General features: G+C 48.4%; 1 protein-coding gene across 3 annotated transcripts in view; it reads right to left on the bottom strand.

Moving 5' to 3' along the window:
• The window catches only part of DIP2B (disco interacting protein 2 homolog B), a 60,539-nt gene that overhangs the window by 28,963 nt on the left and 11,558 nt on the right, over positions 1-20,018 (bottom strand). For all 3 annotated transcript variants that reach the window (XM_066207551.1, XM_066207552.1, XM_066207553.1), the window contains exons 2-4: positions 5,979-6,050; positions 2,768-2,911; positions 986-1,111 (exon numbers count right to left, since the gene is read on the bottom strand). In XM_066207551.1, the coding sequence (XP_066063648.1) occupies positions 986-1,111; positions 2,768-2,911; positions 5,979-6,050 (342 nt within the window). The remainder of the gene's footprint in view (positions 1-985; positions 1,112-2,767; positions 2,912-5,978; positions 6,051-20,018) is intronic.

Raw genomic sequence — 20,018 nt, 5'->3', positions numbered from 1 at the left:
GTGAACTAATTATTTAATTACCATGAAGCAAGCACTCAGTTCTTGAGATGTTGAGTTGGACAGTGCTAAATACAAACATACAGCTGGGCTTTGGCCTAAAATTTAGGTGCTCTTGAAAGTGATTTTCTGCCTACGCTCGAGTGGTAAATCAAACCACTAAATCATGTTCTACCCACTCGGCAGAGTGGAACAGGATGTGCTGCAGTCCTGGACAAGTGAGCACAGAGCTGAGACCCAAGCAGACACCAGGAACATGCATCAGCCCCCCGGAGAAAAGGAAGGGAAAAAGGAAGTGTGGTAAAACAGGAAATAAGGAGGAGGAGTGACATGGCCTAGCAGAGCAATTTCAGAGCTATGAATTCACCAGCAGATGTGGATTCATAACATTCGGATGACTCTGTCAATCCAAATGGCTGCGATGCTTCTGCACAATGAGACACAACACAGAAGTCACTGCCAAAAACCACACGGACTCATTTGTCAGTCAGTGCATCCAGCTGCTGGAAAACAGAGGGTTATTGATATCTGCTGCACGTGCGTCGTGACAGACACCGTGTCATCCAGGGATTCTGCTGCAGCCAGTACGTGGCAGGGGTGAGATTCGTCCTGCAATTCCACTGGAGCCCTCTGAGGTCCTTGCCCAGAAAACAAATATCACTGCAAACCCTCCTCCTGTGCGCTGAGCAATAAACATTCACGACATCAAGACACAATTATCCATCAGAAACAGGTGTGAGGGAAGAAGAAGTGACCTCAGTCCTGCCAGTTTGAACCACAGAACACCCCGAGCCGGACCCACAAGGACCGTCCAAGTCCAAGCTCCTCGCACAGGAGGACGTCCCAAGACTCCCACCACGTGGTTCTTTAAGGACTCCTGGAAGAGAGGTCACCTCCCAGCCCTGAGAGAGGACTAACAAAACACCAGGAGCGCTGCAGCCCCTCGGTTTGGACGGTGTAATCCCGGCAGAGTCCGGCACGGCCTCACCTGGGGGAGTGCAGGCGTCAGCTGGGGACTGGACGAAGGTGGAGCGGCGCTTGGTGGGCATGGGCAGGGCCATCTTCTGCTCCTTGTGCTTGGCCAGCGCCGCCTGGACCGCCTCGGTGTGGATGTCTGCCAGAGGGAAGGGCACAGCTGCCTTCAGCAACAGCACAGCACGGAGGGCATGCCTCCAGATCTTAAGATTTCCTGGTTTTCAGATCCTGGACCGCGTCAGCGCGGAGCTGTAGGCTCCGTGTGAAGTGTTAGTTAATTGTCTTCGTGTTAGAGTGAAGACAAAATGACCCCTCTGGGCCTGTGATCCGAGGATACCCGACAGCTTCAGGCCCCAAAAAGTGGGAGCAAAAGTGAATAGGGGGGCAGCAAACCGGGGGAATGTGGCTTCGTTACCTGAAGCTGTAATTGGAGAATTAACCCTGATACGGGAATAGAGTGAATTTATAACTGTCTGAAAAAACTCGTGACCATCATCTGTCTTGGCTGCAGCCTCTGGGAGGCTTCTGACAGCCCAAGGTGGATCTACTGAAGGCCTTTAATAAACACCCACATTATTCTCTTAACTTTGTGTAGCTTTTGCTCCAGGTAGCCACCCCAAGGCATCAAAGGGAGGAGGACACAAAAGGCTCCCACACCTCCAAACATCCCCATCTGCCTGTTCGTGACATCCCTGTTTTCAGCACCTCTCCAACGACTCTCTTCTGCCATCCCAGGAGCAGCATCACCTTCTGTTCTCTTCTTTCAACAAGGAAAACTAATTGAGGCTCCTGAAGTTAGGCAGCTGAATGCAGGGCCAGGTTCGTTACTCTGGAAATTTCTGGATTAAACTCATTCTATCCTCGTGTCTCTGGCAATTTTAACAGAAACCTGGCAGATTGCTCCCCTCAGCCAAAGAATTTCCTAAAATCTGCCTGTGCACAGTTTAAATATGGGCACAGTGTGTGCAGCCTCAGGTGCAGCTCAGGTCTAAAAAGTGACAGTTGTCCGATTTAGGAAAAACCTTCTGCTCCCAAATGGATGCAGATTACATGTAAATCTTGGAAGTTTAACTGTGGCTGTAAATGAAGGTTGATTGGGAGCTGAAACAGGCTGGGATGGGAGGTTTCCATCCCTCTGCAACCCCCAGAGCTCTTTGAAGAAAGACACATCACTGGTGAGGAGAAATCAACTTCGTAAAAACCACCTATGACCAGGGAGAGCATTCATTTCTACACCTACATTCACTTCTCAGATTAATGTATTTTAATTCTGCCCTTGCAAAACCCAAACCAGGCTCTCCTAACGCTCTATGAAACGGTGGGATGTGGCAGCCGCTGGAGAAGGAAGACTTAATGAACTTTATTTGAGAAGCAAACTTAATTCTTGTTATTGCAAAGTGAAAAACAAAACCAGGGAACAAAAACTAAGTGCCAACAGCTTCTCCCCTCCCGAAGTGAAGTGCTGCTCCGAGCTCCTAGAGCACAGAAATCCCCAGCTCCAGGAACTGATATCACCTGTCACCTCACTGAATGTGATCACCTACAGATGTGGTTAAAGAAGTCTTTTTTTTTTTTCCCCATTCTGTGAACAATTTGCACCCAACAATTTACATCGAGCCAGAAAATCAGGGTGCTGTTCTTTGTTTTCCCTACTCGTAAGCGGTTTTGATTCATCAGTCTGACGTTCCATTACAGAGAACCACCAAGGCAGACTGATAATAATAATTTTGATTCCTTCAGAGGACACAGCACATTCCTGGGGAGGAATCCAGGGGACTCCTGGCCCTGCCCTTACCAGATCGATAACGTTCATCTCTGGCTCCCCCAGAACGAGCTCGGTGGAATTTGGATGAGGATGAGGAGGATGATGCTGAGGCTGGAGCTGCGGATGGAACGGGCATCTGAGGTCTGGATTCCTTCTGTAATGCTGGATCAACCCCTGGAAAACAAGGAGTGGGACATCAAAGGAGCTTTTCTGGAGCACGCTTTTCCCCTGACAGGGTTGTGGATGTCAGGAAGCTGGTTTGTCACTCAGTGTCCCAGTGACCAGCGCTTGTTATTGACTGGAAAACCAATAATAAACCAGCAGCAAGAGCCTCTGCTGCTCCCATTAATCACAAACCAAAGGAGAACTCCAGTGGTCTGGTTCTGGCTTTCAGCACGTCCACTGAGTGGCTTTATCATCCAGGAAAAGTTTGTTTTTCCCGTTAAAACAGGAAGCAAAACAGATTACCTGATAAACATTATCAATTTACATAACTGAGCAAGAGCTACTCGGAATTGTTGCTACTGGAAGCTCAGTTCTTGCTGAAATCCTGGAGGGGTTGTCTCTGGACACACTCCAGCCCCTCAGCATCTCTCTCATAGAAAGAATTTTTTTTAATTCCTCATCTTCCTTCATCCATCTCCTGTCCCTTCTAAAAGCCCAAAGAGCAAAATATTATTGGGTTATTATTGAATGTTAGAGCAAAGTAACAGCCCACTTAGTTGTGGATTATTAATTATTCTTTAAACGGCTGTGCCAAAAACCGAGAACCTTTACTTCTGGTTAAAGAGGAGATCTCCTGCTAGCCAGAAATCCTCAAACCGCATTAGGGGGACAAACAATTATTCCCCCTTTCCACTGGTGCTTTTTGGATATAGTAACACATACCAGAGTCCTTATCAAAACACATTCGCCCCCTGTGCAAACGTGAGAGTGGCACAAGAAGCTGAATGGAAAAGGAAGAGAGAGATCTCTGTGGTTCAGGTGCAGGACCCGGGCTCCAGAGCAAGATTATGGATTCAAAATCTCAGCTCACCCACAACCAAAAAAGCATCAATTTGTGTCCCCTGCCGTCACTCTGGGACACATTCCACTGAGAACCAGTTTAACATCTTTGTAGCATCTATTTGCCTTCACCAAACCCAGCACAGTTGTAGTTTTGATCCAAAGACAACACGACGTCAACAGACCAAACAGAAAAGCTTCATGTTTTCCGATCACTCGAGTATTTACGGAGTCAGGCACCCACTAGATGTCAGCAGCAGATTTAACACTATTTTTACATGAATTATTAAATTCATATTCATTTCTCTTTCGTAAGCCTTGTAAAAGCCTCTCATCTCTCCGTGGGGCATCACAGGGCAAACATGACATTCCAGTTAGGAGGAGATCAGAGGTGGCTGTAAGTGACATGACACACAGAGAACAAGCTCTTTGTTCCGATATTTTGCTCTGACACAGTAACATGTTCCAGTGGCCTCACAAAGCCTTCAGACGCAGAGGAGGGAAAGAGTGTAAATCACTGACGGTTACACAACAAAGCGGCACAAGCGAGCCAAGCCTGGCAGGTGACAGGTGATTTATTCAGCGCTCCCTTCAGAATAATCCTGCTACAGCTGCACTTTTCTGCTGGCAGAAACATGACAAATACGACAGAGAGATGAAAAATGAATTCTTCTGGATCGGCTTTGAAGGGTGCCGTGGATTTGTTGACTGTCTTTGGTTTCTGATGAGGATTGACTGCTTTGTGATTCCTGCGTTTTGGTGAAGGGCCAACGATTTAAAGATTCAGAGACTGAACCATTAGAAGATCAACAGGGATAAAGGTTTGCATGAATAACAAGGAGAGCAAGTGCCACGTGCACAAGGAAGCAGCTGCAAACCTGTCACTCCACTGTCTGCAAGCAGGATGGAACAGCAGGGCTGGGGCTGGACTGGCCATTCCTTGAAGATTTTTTTTTCCAAGCCACATACCCGTAAAAACATGGAAATAACCAATTTGAGCCTCCAGGGTTTCCAGGGCAGCCTGAACACACTCCCAGAACCCAGGGACACCTGGCCCAGCTCCAGGCATGGATCCATGGGCTCTGCTTGCTGCTGACCCCCATCATGGAGAACTCCCCGGAATTGGGGACTTCAGATTTTGGGATCTGCAGATTGTAGAGACTTTTTAGGGGTGAGCAGCTAGACGGACCTTAATGGATATTGCACCGGGAAAAAAAATGCATCTTTAGTTAATTAACAGTGCTGCCTTAACTCCTGAATAACGAGGCGAGCTCCCAGAGGCCATGTGAACGGAGCACGGATGGAACACTGAGAATCTCCCAAATTACCCTGCTGGCATGCCCTGACATGTCACCTTCCCTCCCTCCCTCTCACTTCACATCCACGAAATGGAGACACTCCATCAGCCAACGCTGGGCCAGCGCTCAGAGAAACGGCATGGAATGCCAGCACTAAGTATTTTGTTGTTGTTTGTTGTTGTGGACTAAATTAATTTTCTTCTCATTACCAAGGTGACCCGATTCCGAATCCCTCACGCATGACTTCCACGGGGTTTTGACAACAGGAGGTTCCCAGCCACCGGGGCGGCTGGGTGTGAGATGGATAAAAAGCTGGAGAGCTGGGCCGGAAGGGCAATCAAAGCTCTGGGTTAATTGGTGACTCCATCATCCCAGGCCTCTGCCTGGACTTCAGCTCCACTGGCAGCTCTCGAAGCCCCACAATTAACAGAGCACAGCCCAGGCTTGCCAAACGCTTCTTTCCCCCCCTTCCTAATTAAACATTTTCTGAGATAAATCAAACATGTGCACTCTGCCAGGGTTGGGGCCAGGACTGGATCCTCTTCAGGCTCCAGAAGGGATAAAAGCAGGGTTGCCAAGAGCTCCTGAACCACCCAAGGACTCCCCATTTCCTCCCCAGGCTCCAGATCTCCACTGGCACAAATGCTAGCCTGAGGACTGTAAAACCAGCTCAACAAATACCTACTTAATCAAGAGGGATTAGTCATGTGTATATTACTTTTTGGTTTTTTTAAGTAACAGAAACAGATTGGATAAATAGGCAGCAACCAAGTCGCTGAGATTCCCATCGTATCCTGCTCCAGGGAGTCCTCAGCAGAACAATGGACGGAGGAGAATAATCCGGAGTTGGCAAATGGGATCTCAGTGCCCCGTTCCACAGACGCCTTTAATGGAACAGCTCTACAAAAATCCTGATTCCAGCCAAAGCAAGGACCTACCTTGGGTTTGTGGAACATACGGAGCCAGCAGCTTTGCTCTCTTCTTCTCATACCCCTTCTGGGTGATGTCCCCTAAAAACAAGCAAAGAAAACTCATTTAATCACATCCGAATTTGGCAATTTGAAGTCTGCTTGCCTTTTTTTTTTTTTCTTTCAGTGCCGTGAAAGTTTCACCCGAACACAGCCATAGAAAACCTGAAACGCAATAAATCCAAGCACATTAGGATTTCAAAGCTCCATATTAGAGAACTTGTGCAGTTTCCCTTGGGATCAGAGACCTACACTCTCCACTATTTAAATGCAATAACTTGGATCACAGCAGCTATCTAAATGGAACATCAAAGCAGTGAAAAACTAAAAGGGGAAAACTGGGAGCGCATGAAAATATTCTGTAACCACAAAACAACTGAGGCGAACGAAGTGGGATAACTCCCAACCAAAAGGGTGAAGGGGAAGTGCAAATTCAGAGCCGCACCTTCAACTAATCAAACAGCAAACACAAAGTGAGAGTCCACTCCAGCAGCTGCTTTGGGGATCTCCAAAAACTGAGACAAGGATGGACAGTCAACTTCCAGACTCCTGTCCAGCCAGCACAGCTCGTGATCCAGGCGCCAGGGAGGAATTTCTTCCACAGATGTGACTTAAACTTCCCCTCTTTCAGTTGGAACCCATTCCCCCTGTCCTGCCACTGCAGCTCCTGATGAATTGTCCTTCTCCAGCTTCCCCGTAGCCCTTCCAGACACTGGAAGGTGCTGTGAAGTCTCCACACAACTTCCTCCATGCTGGACATTCCCAACTCTCCCAGCCTGTCTCCATCAGGGAGGTGTTCCAGTCCCTTTATCAACTTCGTGGCCTCCTCTGGACTTGCTCCAACAGCTCCACATCCTCCTCAGGGAATTCTTCCGTCCTTCATACATCCCAGAGCTGGACAGAGGACTCCAGGTGGTCACAAGAGCAGAGTAGAGGGGGAGAATCCCCTCTGCAGTGATTATTATTAGAGTGATTACTCCAGAGATCAGAATAAGCATTTGTAAACTTTTCCCTCTTTTAAAAAACTAATCTGTCTGATCCTGGAGATGCACCATCTGGCTGCTGTCTTTTGTTTTAATTTCTCACATTACATCAGAACCACAAGAAAGACTGGAACCTTGGAGGGATTAAAACAAACAGCCCTGCAGCATTTCAAGCCTCTTCATGGCCTGCCTGGCACTTGCAACCTCCCATCTCCTGGAGACGGGGAGTGATCAAACACACGGCACTAAGAAAACAGAATTATCTGGTATCAAGCTAAAATCAAGCCACAGTTACACGATGACAAGAAGTGAGTGATCACAAACAGGATGTTTTCTTTGCTGTGGGCCTCAGCTGAGAGGGAACAGCCTCAGCCCCAGAGCAGCTCTGGCTGCAGGGTTTGCTCTGAACAGGATCCTCCTGCCAGGGCCCACACCACCAAAGGGGATTACAGGGTATTTTAAACCTCCCAACACCACCAGCGTTTCTGCTAAAACGTTCCAGCTCAGTGCCCCGGTTTGGTTCCAAAGGTGATTTGGGAGATGCCTGGAAAGGGAATGGACTCCACTCCTTGGTGCTGGGCGCTCCAAAGCCAGTGGCACTTGTAACACTGAGACCAGGAGTTTCAGAGCTGGAGTGGGACTCAATGGCTTCAGGTTGACAGAGGTTTAGATAAGATATTGGGAAGAAACTCCTCCCTGAGGAGGCGTGAGGGGGCTTAGGCCCTAGCACAGGTTACCCAGAGAAGCCGGGGCTGCCCTATCCCTGGAAGTGCCCAAGGCCAGGTTAGACAGGACTTGGAGCAACCTGGGAGAGTGGAAGGTGTCCCTGCCCATGGCAGGGAGTGGAACAGGATGAGGTTAAAGGTCTCTTCCAGCCCAAAGCATTCCATGATTCCATCCCTGGAATCATGCTCAGGGCAGGGTGTGAATGTGCGCACAGAATTTTATCTCACTCCTCTAACGCTGCGTTTGAGTCAGGGCCCAACAAGTCCAGACAGATGCAGAGGCTGAAAAGGAGAATGTCCAGGACGCACTGAAACGCCAAGCAAAGCAGTAACTCCAGGGGCCGATTGCAATGCAGAGCTCAGGTGCCACTCACCTCACAGGTACGTGCAGGGAGAGGGACACATCAAACCGAGCTCCTGAGTGCCCAAGGATGACCTGCTGAGTGACTGCAGGAGCTTTAAAACCCACCAGCCAGGTCAAACCGAGCTCCTGAGTGCCCAAGGACGATGTGCTGAGTGACTGCAGGAGCTTTAAAACCCACCAGCCAGGTCAAACCGAGCTCCTGAGTGCCCAAGGACGATGTGCTGAGTGGCTGCAGGAGCTCCACAGGCCACCACCTTTGCCCAGGTCTGCCTCCACTTTCTGAGGCAGTTTGCAGAGGATTGTGGAATGTCCTGAGTTGGGAAAGACCCACAAGGATCATCCGGTGCAGCTCCTGGCCCTGCACAGACACCCCAAAAATCCCTTCCTGGGCATCCCTGGGAGTGGTGTCCAAAGGCTCCTGGAGCTCTGGCAGCTGTGCCCATTCCCTGGGGAGCCTGGGCAGTGCCTGAACCCTCTGGGGGAAGAACCTTTCCCTGATATCCCTCCTAACCCTCCCCGGGCGCAGCTCCAGCCGTTCCCTGGTGTCCTGTGCCTGTCCCAGGGAGCAGAGATCGGAGCTGCCCCTCGGGATGAAGCTGCGGCCCCCAGGGAGTGTCCCCTCAGTCTGTTCTCCAGCTGAACAGACCCAGAGCCCTCGGCCACTCCTCCAGACCTTCCCTCACCCCCCTGTCCCTGCTCTGGACCCTCTCCAGCAGCTGCAGATGGTTTCCATGTCATGGGACTGAAGGTGAGGCTGGCCCAGCCCTGGGCAGTGTGACAATCCCCTCCTCTGCCTGGCCAGGGACACTGGAGCCAGGACAAGGTGACCCTTTGGGCTGCCAGAACTCTGGATGTCCATTTGGGAGGCACACACAGAGCCAGGGCATGGACGCTGCAGGAAAACACAGACAGGCGAGGGATTTCTCCTAACAAGCCAACGCACAGGTTGGTTCAGAGCTTGTCGCTCTGCGATTAATTTCCCCACACGATTTAATTGCGTTCTATGACGTTGGCGGTTACACACCACCTGCAATGAAACGTTTGCCACAGAAAACTGTTGGAATTACTAAAGAATACGACATATACAAATGATGTAAGTACACCATGAACAAACAGCAGGAATTCAAGCAGCAGCAGCGCCCCGTTCTGTTTCGCATGCCGGGAAGGAGAACTCTCCCTAATTATTTGTTCCACGTTAATAGGCCACCAGTAAAACAAACCCACCCACACCGGAATGGAAGCAGTTGGGCTTCCCATTTGGAAATCTGAAGCCAAGGTGAGATACTACAGAGGAACAAGAAGGTAACTCAGGCCACGACACTACTTGCAACCTCAACTGCCGTGTGGTGCACATTGTTGATATTACTGCTGTAAAAAGGATTTTCTGACCATAAGCCAATAAAAAAAAAAAAAAAAAGACAAAAGCCTAATGCTATTTGGCAAAAGCAGGGAAGCTCCAAGGAGAAAAATTCAAGCAATAAATATAATAAAGCTGATAGATTCCTGGGACTCCCTGGCAGTGCTCTGTCTTCCTAGTGCTGAATTTCCAATTCCATCTGAATTTTTTATGTTGCTGTAACATAAAACAAACGGATCAACTATTATTTTGACAAATAGATCGACAGTCTCCGACACCTGCACAGGCTTAGAAAACGTACACACGGCACAGGTGGAATGAACTTACTGAGTAAAAGCTCTTTCCTGGTGATGCAGAGTCCAAATTTGGTACCAATCCACTGACACGGCACAGAAGAATCACTAAGGGAGAAATTTTCTTTCACCCTCTTCTGTTGATCTCCAGGAAATGGAAATGGCGAGATCTGGACACAAACACGGACTTCCTCGTGGAATATCATAAATTACAGCCGCAGGAAGAGCAGCAGGACAACAGGGCTGCAAACTCTGGAACCATTCACTCCTCTGACATAAACCTGGTCAATCATTAACCCCCTTCCACAAATCAAACACTCTGGGACACTTTGGGAGTTCAATTCTCCCGGAGAGGCTCAAAACCCACCCTGAGAGCCACAACCCCTCTCCAGGCAGAGACAAGACAGGGCACCACAAAGGAACGCCAGCAAAGCAAACGAGAGCTGATAAATCAGCTATAAAACGGGTTTTGTTCATTGCCAAGGAAGAAATTAAAACACAAAACAGTGCTGAGGCTCTGCTGGCTCCCTCCCAGCCACCACCCATTTCTGTTCCGTTCACTCTGTGTTCATCCATATCCGCAGTGAGCTGAGGATGAGCCTCCCCAGGCTGAGGCCCTGCCCAGGAAATGGGGTTCTGCTCAAAGGGAAGCAGCTTTTAGGGGTTTTAGAGGAGATATGGGAGCGAGCTGAGCTGCTGCTGGGATGGAGGAAGAGGCTCTTCTTTCCTTCCTGCCACCTCTGCCGCAGCCACACCTTCATCTTCCACAGGTAACCAGTGCCCTGGCCCAGAGCAGGTGTAAACACAGGATCATCTGATTCTCCCAGTTCCTTGGGAGGAAACACAGAACGGATCCTCACCGTGCAAATCCAACTGGAACGTCCTGGTCATTTGGGAACGAAAGAGGAAGGATGGACATGCAGTGCCACACAGCGGGGAAGGCCACCTGAGCAACCTGGATGTCACACCTGTATTCAAATGGTGCCCCAGAGAAGGCCCGGGAGCCTCACTCCCCACCCCGGCCGGTGACGCCAGGCTGCTTTTCAGCAATTAGAGCTGATGATCTGTTCTAACCAGTGGTGCTCAATCAGTGCAAGGTGGTAACACCCGCTAATCCTGCTGGCTCAGACAATGCTCCTCTTTCAACATCCCCGCTCCCCTTCCCCCATGGAATGAGAACACTGAATCATTTACCGTCGAACAAAACCATAATTACTACAGTGGAGAAATTAGGGAAAATGATCACGTAGGGCACAGCATCTCCCCCAACAAAGCCTCCAAACACCGGGCTGCAGCAGCAAGGAGAAGATTTCCAATTGGAAAGCAGTTCGTGTGCGTTTCAAAAAAAAAAAAAAATAGTTTGTATGCTTTGAAAAAATAAATAAATCTGTTGATGTTTCCAACAGTTTGTGCCACCAGGGATTCTTGGTGGTGCTTCTGGCACTTCCATTAGCCCCAAAACACAGACAGCTACTCTACTAAAAGAGAGCAGACACGACAAAAAGATTATAATAAAAATAATTAAATTATTCTATTATCACTGATGCATCTGGATTTCAGGTCTCACCACTAAAAACGACCCGATGACTTGGCCTCTCTTGCCTGCTCCCCTGCTGATGTCCAGGCACAGGACAGGCAACATCTCCCCGTGGTTTTATCATCTCAAACCTGCTCCGAAAGAGCAGAACACAGAGTCTGGCTCTGTAGGGTTTGAGTCTGGAGTACCAACATCGAGACAGTGAAGACCAGAAGTGCTGCTGAAAGTCCAGAAGGTTCTTTTGCTGCCTCCAGGTAAGTCCTTTCAAGTGCGACTGGAGCGGCAGGTAGCACATTTGAGGAACCCAAAGCGAGGACTAAGCGCGCTTGTGGCCTGGGCGAAAAAAAAAACGGGCACAGCATCGGGTCAGCACTTAGCAAAGAATGCTGTCACCACTCAGTTATGTCCTCACCCTTCTTAAAGAAAAAATTCCTCCCTGTGAGGCTGGGGAGGGCCTGGCGCAGCGTGCCCGGAGGAGCTGTGGCAGCTCCATCCCTGGAAGTGTCCACGGCCAGTTTGGATTTTCCTGGAGAACCGGCAACTTCTAGACATCCCACACTCTCCCCAATGGTTTTACCAGGGGTTAAAACCGACACATCCTCAGTCCCAGGCTCCAGCAAGCCAAAACACAACACTGAAGCCTTTTTTTCTCAGGTTGTGTGCTCAAACAGACTGTACCTGTGCAGTGGCCTTAAACTCCTCCTACCACTCTCAGCTACAACCGCAGCACAAAAACTACACTTGAAACAAGTTCAGACAATTGCCTCGTCCTGTCTGAGGCCAAACGATGATGCAGCTTCAAAGATTCCCTCCTCCTTCTTCTGGGTGAAGCTGTTTATCAGGTTTCCTTCTTGGAGATAGTGGCAAGGTCTGTGAACGAACAGTCTTCTGGAAAAACAAAAAGTCGGATTCCTTGTGAGGAGTAACACCTTGCTCACTGTACTCGTCACCAAACGACCAGCACAGGTTTGGGCTCTGCAGTCTCCCTTTGACAGCAGCGTTGTATTCCCACCAGGAGCATGAATAGGGCACTGAGAACCCAGCCGGGCTCACAAAGCTGCGTTTGTTGGGCACAGGCATTAAAACTGCTACAGCTTCGGGTGTTAAAAGTTTCACAGACAGATCAGCTCCAGATTAATTTACACACGCTGAACAAGCCGACTTGGCCACGGCACTGTGGGGGCTCTGTTCTACGGCTCCAAAATCCTTTTCTAAAAGGCTTAGGAGTGCTGTTTTACCCAATTCAAACCATTTTAATCTCAACATTTAGTATTTCAAAAGAATTCCACTCACGATGAAGGTTTTTGCGGCACGGCTGCCCCGTGTTCAAGGTCTGGGTCATTCCAGGTCACAAGGTGCTCTTCACCCTGGGTCACCCACTGGGTGCCACAAACCTTAAGGGTCTTTTTTTTTGTTGTTGTTGTTGTTGTTGCTGTTGTTTTAACTTTAAGCAGTAAATCCAACTCCCGAAACTCTACCAAAGAATCTCTTTATCTTCCAGCAGCATTTCCGAGTTGCAGCAGATCCAGTGTCCTGGATTCACCCGTCTGGGCTGCGTATTTCCAGCTGTAATCTTTGAGGCCATATGCGATGCATCACCAAGTGGGTGAGCTAAGGACAGGGCTCAGTCCCCCCTCCCTGTACACCTGGGCTGGGGGCATCAGTGACAAGGATGAGGTGACACCAGCTCAATCTGGGCCACAGACCCTCCCTCGTCCTCACAAGGACACATCTGGTAACTTACCGTGGGCATTCCTGCCGAAAATAGCACAATGCGGGGTCAGCAAAATGAGTTCTCAGGGGCTTGGGGAGCTAGGACTGGGAATAAAAGAGTCTCTCGTGGGTGTATCTGTGCTCCGGTTGATTCTTCTCTCACAGCAGACACGAAAACGTGCTCACCGTGCCTCATGCAGCATCACCATGTATATATCCGTGTGTGTGTATATATTTATACACACACACCGTGTCCTGGTATCTCTGGTTAAAGTTTATTTAAAGGATTTCCTCACGTACATCGGTCAAACCCCCTCGTCTTCACCTCCAGGAAGACTCTGCCTTTCAGATCCTCAGCTGGGGCAAAGGGATGCGAAGTGCACTTGTGCATCAGGAGGAATTTCTTCATGGAAAAGGCAGTTAAACACTGAAAGGGGCTGCCCAGGGAGGTGGTGGAGTCCTCATCCCTGGAGGTGTCGGAAAAACGACTGGATGGGGCACTCAGTGCTCTGGGCTGATGACAAGGCGAGGATCAGCCAGGTGTTGACTTCTCCAGCCTCAAGGATTCTGTGATCAGCCACACAAATCACGCTGCCAATGCACAGCTAACACCCACCTTTCCGAAAGGTAAAATCTTTTCAAAAAGGCTCCAAGGACTCTAGAAGAATCAACTCTTAAAACCTTCAATTCCATCAGTTAATTGTGTCAGCCCTGATAACCCGACACACAGGCTCTGCTCAACTGCCTCCAACCAACACCTGAAAAATCCAATCACCAAAGTCAATTTCATATGAGATATTCTGTTGTGAAGCGCAGCCATATAAATTTTACGTTACCCATAAAATTTACGTGCAGCACATGCACATAAACAGTTGAATCCCATATCCAAATAAAGAGTTTTGCATGTAACTCCATCCTAGGGATAAAAATTAAAAATCCTTTAAACAGCTACAGCTTGTCATTGGGGGGGAAAAGGCATTTTCCATCCTGAATGCAACAAACCCAAGGCTTTGTCGCAAACAGGACTTTACAGAATCTGTTCAGGAGAAACGTTTTCATCTATTTTTAACACGCAGTCAGTGAGAAGCATGTGAGTTGAAAGGCAGGAGCACTGCAGGGTTTTAACACCAGCCCTGCACCAGAACAATCTGCAGGAGGGGACACAGACAGCGTCACACACACGTACCCAAGAACCAGCTGAGCTGAGTAAAGCAAGCCAACTCCCAGAGCATTAAATAACCCAGCCGAAGTGATTCTGAAGAATTCTTTTTGCTGACTAACCTCCTGCTCACAGACACCAGCAGAAATTCCCAATTGTTCAATCCCCGGCACAAGTGCAGACCTCACGCTCTCCCACCAGACTGAAAAGCAAAGTTTCCCAGGAAATGACTAAACTGTGATTCAGCACCTGATTCAGGCAGGTAGAGCACTGTCACCCTCCAGGTACACACTGAATTATTTGAGCTGTGAGTGCTGATAACGCTCTCCCAGGAGTTGCCTGTCCAGCCCAACCACGAGAGATTACACACAAACTCTGCCTGTCCTGGCAGTCTGCACTTTCCACAAGGGACAGACAAGTGTGGACAGATGATTTTCCAAGTCAAGCCTGGTTTTAGCCCAGGAATTAAAGACAAAACCATGCTGGCACCCAAAGAGATTAAAACAGAAGTTACTGTGGGTTTTAATCCTGTGCACGACTCCTGTCAGCCACCTTTTTCTCGGCTCCCAGGTGTCAATATTTAATAATTAATAATTCTCTTGGCTTGGATTTTTAACATAAGCCAAGTGCCACAGGGACTCCTTGCGGGTAACTCTCCTGCCATCCTGACTCCACAGCAGCACCTCAGCCCACCATACCAAAAGGCAAAAGTTTGGATGCACAGACTGCTTCAGTCCAGCTGGACCTGTTACTTCTTCTAAGTAAATCCCAGATTCCTGAGTAAGATGCAAGAAGGGGAGAAGAAAGAAATTATGAGCAATTATTGCCCTATCTAGTGATCAAACACAGCTGCTCACACAAAGCATTCAGGAACTGTGACCTGCCCTTAAACACAGCACAGAACCTAACCCAGTTGGCACCTCACCCTGCACAGTAATTATGTATTTCCAGATGGGATAGTGCTATTCCAAGTCACAGCCATGAGGTCAGTGATTATGCATGCTGAAACAAAGAAGAGAGAACTTGTTGGAGGTACTGAGAAGATCCCAACTCCTCAAACAGAACCCAACAGAAAAACAGAACCAACCAAGCACAGCGATCAACGAATTGCAAGAATGAATCTGTCAAAAACCAAGAGGTGAGAGGCACATCCCACACCCTTCCTGCCCTGGTTTTCCTAAGGAGCCGGTGCCAAGTGTGTATTCCTAAGGATGTTACTCCCATTCTGTAGAAAAAGCAGCAGAGAAAGTGGTGGCTGCTCAAGAGAGCAAAATACTTTGTTTTTCCCCAAAGCACTGAAACCTGGATCAGGAGCCCGAGTCACTGCACTCCCCAGTGCTCACTCGAGGACAGCCACTATTAAACAGGATTAGTCACCAGAGCAGGATCCCACTACTTAAAGGCAAAGCAATACAATTATTAAACTTTTACCAGCCTCCAATTAGTGCGCGACACCTGTAATTTCACTGGCGGAGACTCCCACCAAACTCCCGACGGAGGCAGCAGCAGCTCCGGGAGCAGCGCAGAGGTTTCCTACTCATTCCCTTCAGGCCTGATTAGTGGGAACCCAAAACACCTCGTTGAATACCCTTCAACCTGCTCTGCCCAACCCCATCTCAAACGTGATTCCGCATCTCAGGGATGGGAGGCTGCCCCACGGAGCGGGGGAGCTCCTCCAGGCAGACAACCAGGCCAGCAGCACTCAACAGCACACAACCCATTCAAGTCTGCTACGAGCCTGGGAAACCAGATTTAAATAGACAGAGCAGAAGAAAAATGTCCTGCACAGCATGGCATGAGCAGCAGATTCCAGGCCGTGCGCTCAGGCCGGGCTGTGTGAAGCTTTCAGCTGTGTTTACATCAGCATCCAGGGCTCCTTAAAGAATGGCACTGCTAAGGAAACCCTCTTGGCACGTCACCAGCAGGCCTGAGAAACCCCATTATCCTGTCAGCTGCAAGGCTCTTTACAAGAAGGATCACGAGAGGAGTGACTTCTGTTCAGGGCTCTTTGGGCAGAGTCAACGTCTGTTCCAGCAGCGCTTTGTTCCTGCTGCAGAGCAGGATGTGGCAGGATCCTTCTCATGTGAAAAAGCCTTCAAGCTGCTGTGGAAGATCAAAATAATGAGCCAAACTCGAAGGGGAGAACCCAACAACTCAGCTGCACTTTGTAAACCCCCACCCCAAAGTGACTGGACTCGGCTGCTTCAGGGGAGAAACGGAATTTTCTCCCAGCACGCCCATTCCTCCTAATTAAGAAAGCACATTAATGGTTCTTTAAAAAGAATGACATTTAGGTTTTGGTGCAAAGAGGCCTTTTTTAAATAGAAAAAAAAAAAAAATCCTTTTACCCTAAAGAGAAGGAACAGTCAATTTACTGCCCTTGTTACGCAGGGTGTTGTGATATCACCCCAATATTTCTGTTGTTCCAATCACCAACAGCCTCATACATGGAATTTCCTTGCCTTCTATCAGTACATCACTGTGAAAACGTATTTTCGCAAAACTGGGAGGACAGATATCCCTTCCACACTGACATCAGTGGACCTTGAAACCAAAACAAACAGGCCTAGAAGTAAAAAAAGATCTTTTTCACCAGCTGTCTCCAAATCCACAACTACTTCTGACAGAGGATTTTCCTCCCGTTGCCTCTCTCAGGGTGCAATATCTCCCCTTCCAACTAAAATAAACTGATTTCTCAAGTGTCTCGCTCGCAGAGGGAAGGAAGTATGGAGAAATCAGCAGGATTATTTAAGAGCACACAGTCAGCAACTTGACAAAAACTAAAAGAACACAAACAAAAAGGGCTCTCATGTGCTGGAAGGCAACCAGACCTGCCCTCATGTTCACTCAGCCAGAATGTCTTGAATTTGGAAAAGAAGGAACTTTATGTCTAATAACAGGCAACGATTCCATGGTCCATTCGCACTAACAAGGTGCAATCTCTCCAAGATCAAACCCGCTGTGAAAACGGGTCCAAAATTATGAAATATTTATATGAACTTCTATGCACGTAACAGCAGAACGAGCAGATTTCAGCCCCAACCAAGTAAAAGCTGGACATTGTCACCAAAACACTGCTTGGCACCGGAGAAGTAAGAACTGCTGGTTCTGTCTTCTGGTTGAGATTATGGGGAAGTTACTCACAGAACGAGATGAGCTTCTTAAAAGTATTTCAGTAATAAATCAAAACAAAGAAACCTTATTTCCATACCGCAGGCGAATCCAAATGCTCTTTCCAGTTGTCCTCACATACACCACCACAGGAAGCAGCCGGATAAATCTGCTAAAAGCCTTAAGAAGCCGAAATTAAATATTCATACTATGAAAATGACGAAGCCGGCACTAAACCCCGAGCTCTCCTTTGCCACTCCAGCTCTGTGTAGCCCAGAGCAAGAGATGAAAGATTTCCTGCCATCGGTGATGCTGAGCTGGAATCTCCACGAAGGAGAAGGACACTGGTGGCTTTGCCTTCAGGAGAGTTCAGGGTTGAGTTTGCCACTCGGGGATTTTCCTGAGATGCTCCCTCACCTCTCTGTTACCTAACGGAGAGCTACCCCCATCTCCTTCAATTTCAGGATCCCTGCTTGGTCAGGTTTTAAAATAACAACCTGAAAAAAAAAAATTTGTAGGAAGCTCCTAAAAGATCTTGCAATTGAATGATGACATCAATTACTTAATTGTAATGAGAGTGAGATCATATTTTAATTTTCCTTTCTGCATTAAATTTCAAGCAAAGGTGACTGTGCAGTTTCTCTCAGCAAGAGCCAATGTCCCTCCAAGGTGGAAGCAGAATTACTTTCAATAACCAACTAAACTTTATTGCCTTATTTCTCATTAGCACTTAATTCTACAGAATTAGCTCGGGTTTATTACTATGCAAAAAAGACAGGTCAGTTTTCCAGCTTACTCACTGAAAACAGAAGCCCAACTCTGAACCCTGGTTCTCACAAGAAGAAAAAAATCCTGCCAGCTAAATTCTCTCTAGGCATGGACAGAACAGAACTTAATACACAGCTCTAAAATGTCCAAGAAAAACCCTAAACCTACCAAAAAAAAAAAAGACAAAACGTAACAAAAGCATGACCTGAAAAAGCAAGGAATTGCGGAAGGTGTGAAATTAGACTTGTCAGTCATTTGTGGGGACCCCAAGATCCACATCGCCCCCGATGAAAAAGGCAGGATGGAGGTCAGGGGTGGACACAGGTGCACCAGGCAAAGCCGCTGCCGCTGCTCCAGCTCCACAGCGTGACCCTGGCAGCGTTCCTGGACATCTGTGGCCTAATTCCAGCCCTGCTCAGGCTGCGAAGGGAGGCAGAGACTTTCCAGGCCACTCCCTCTCCACCACTGCAGGAGCCGCACCTCTTCTGAACCTGGAGATCCTACAGAGCTCTGCGGTTTGCCCATCTGAGGATCACCCTAATTGCAGCCTTGCTCCACTGACCTACAACCCATTCCAGCATCCGTGCGCTCCGTCCTGCTCCAACCCATTCCACATCACTCCCCATCCCTGGGAGTGTCCAAGGCCAGGCTTGGACAGGGCTTGGAGCAACCAGGGACGGTGGAAGGTGCCCACGGCAGCAGGGTGGTGTGAGACGAGCTTTAAGGCCCCTTCCAACCCAAACCATTCCATGATCCCATAGATTAGTTCACTTCCTACCTGGTCTCTCAACCTCACTTCAATAAAAGTTCCTCCACCACAGCCTGCGTGACCTTTCCAGCCTCGCCACTGAAGAGATGAAAATCCAACATTCCCGTTTATTCCAGCTAGAAATGACAACATAAAGAGCACTTGGACAGGAACCATCTGTTCCTGTGCCTAATGGAGCCATAATCACTGGATAACAACCTTTCCACAGAACATTCCACTGTTTATAAAACCAGAGTGTCAACGTCATAATATTAATGGGGAGCTGCCTGTGTCTTTTGGATAAAATATGATATTCAGAGCAGGCTCTGCTTTCAGCTGCAAACACCACAGCCTTTTACAGCAAAGCAAAGCACCAGAGACAGCACTCACAACGAGGGGGTGGACGGGCAGGAAGGGCTAAGGACGTGTTGACAGTAATAATTTAAGACGAGATATTCTGCCAAGAAAGAGAAAACTAAAGGATTAACATCCAAACAGAAAATCTGCAATTAAGCAAAAAAACCAAAACTCTGAAAGAGAAGGGCCGTGGACACAGCTCTGGGTTGGATCATTGCCCTCCAGTTTGTTCTCCAAGACTTCTCTGCTGACTCCGTGTGTTTCACAGAAGTAAAATTCACGCCACGTAACTCAATGAGAGAGGTTTTCAAGAGAAACGATGATGTTTGGGAAGTGAAACAACCACTTCCCTCCAACATCTCTTGCACAACAGGATTATTTCTTTCTTAGCACTGGGATTCTACAAGCACAACACAGAGCTGTGTAAAAACCACAGGAACAAAACAAATTCCTTGGAGAATCCCAGCTGAGATCTTCCTACAGAAGACAGCGCTGACCTGCCAGGTCTGAGCATCCATAAAAACTCCTGCAGGCTGTTAGCACCTCAGATGGACCCAGGAAACTCTGGAGAGCTGTTTCCTCCAGCCCTAATTATTCTGCTGGAGGAAGACACAACAAGATTACTCCGAGGACTGTCAGGTCACAGGTGGGTGGCCCCCAGCTCCATGAACACGCACAACCACACAGAAGCCACGAATGCAGGATGTGCTCACCACCCAACAACCGCGGTCACGGTTCTCTGAAGTGTGATGCCTGAATCAGTTGTGCTGAGAAGAGGCAGGATTGAATATTTCATGTTAAAAGCTCCAAAAGGAGGAACAAAAAAAAAAAAAAAAAAAGCCCTGGCCCAGAAGCGCAGCCTGTCAAAATCAACAGCTCAACTGACAGACAGTGC

The sequence above is a fragment of the Chamaea fasciata genome, unplaced genomic scaffold, assembly GCF_029207755.1.
Source record: "Chamaea fasciata isolate MVZ Bird 193981 ecotype frontalis unplaced genomic scaffold, bChaFas1.0.hap1 SCAF_41, whole genome shotgun sequence".
Classification (NCBI taxonomy): Eukaryota; Metazoa; Chordata; class Aves; order Passeriformes; family Sylviidae; genus Chamaea; species Chamaea fasciata.
The sequence above is the reverse complement of the archived record's forward strand: the minus strand, read 5'-3'. Positions and strand labels throughout refer to the sequence as shown.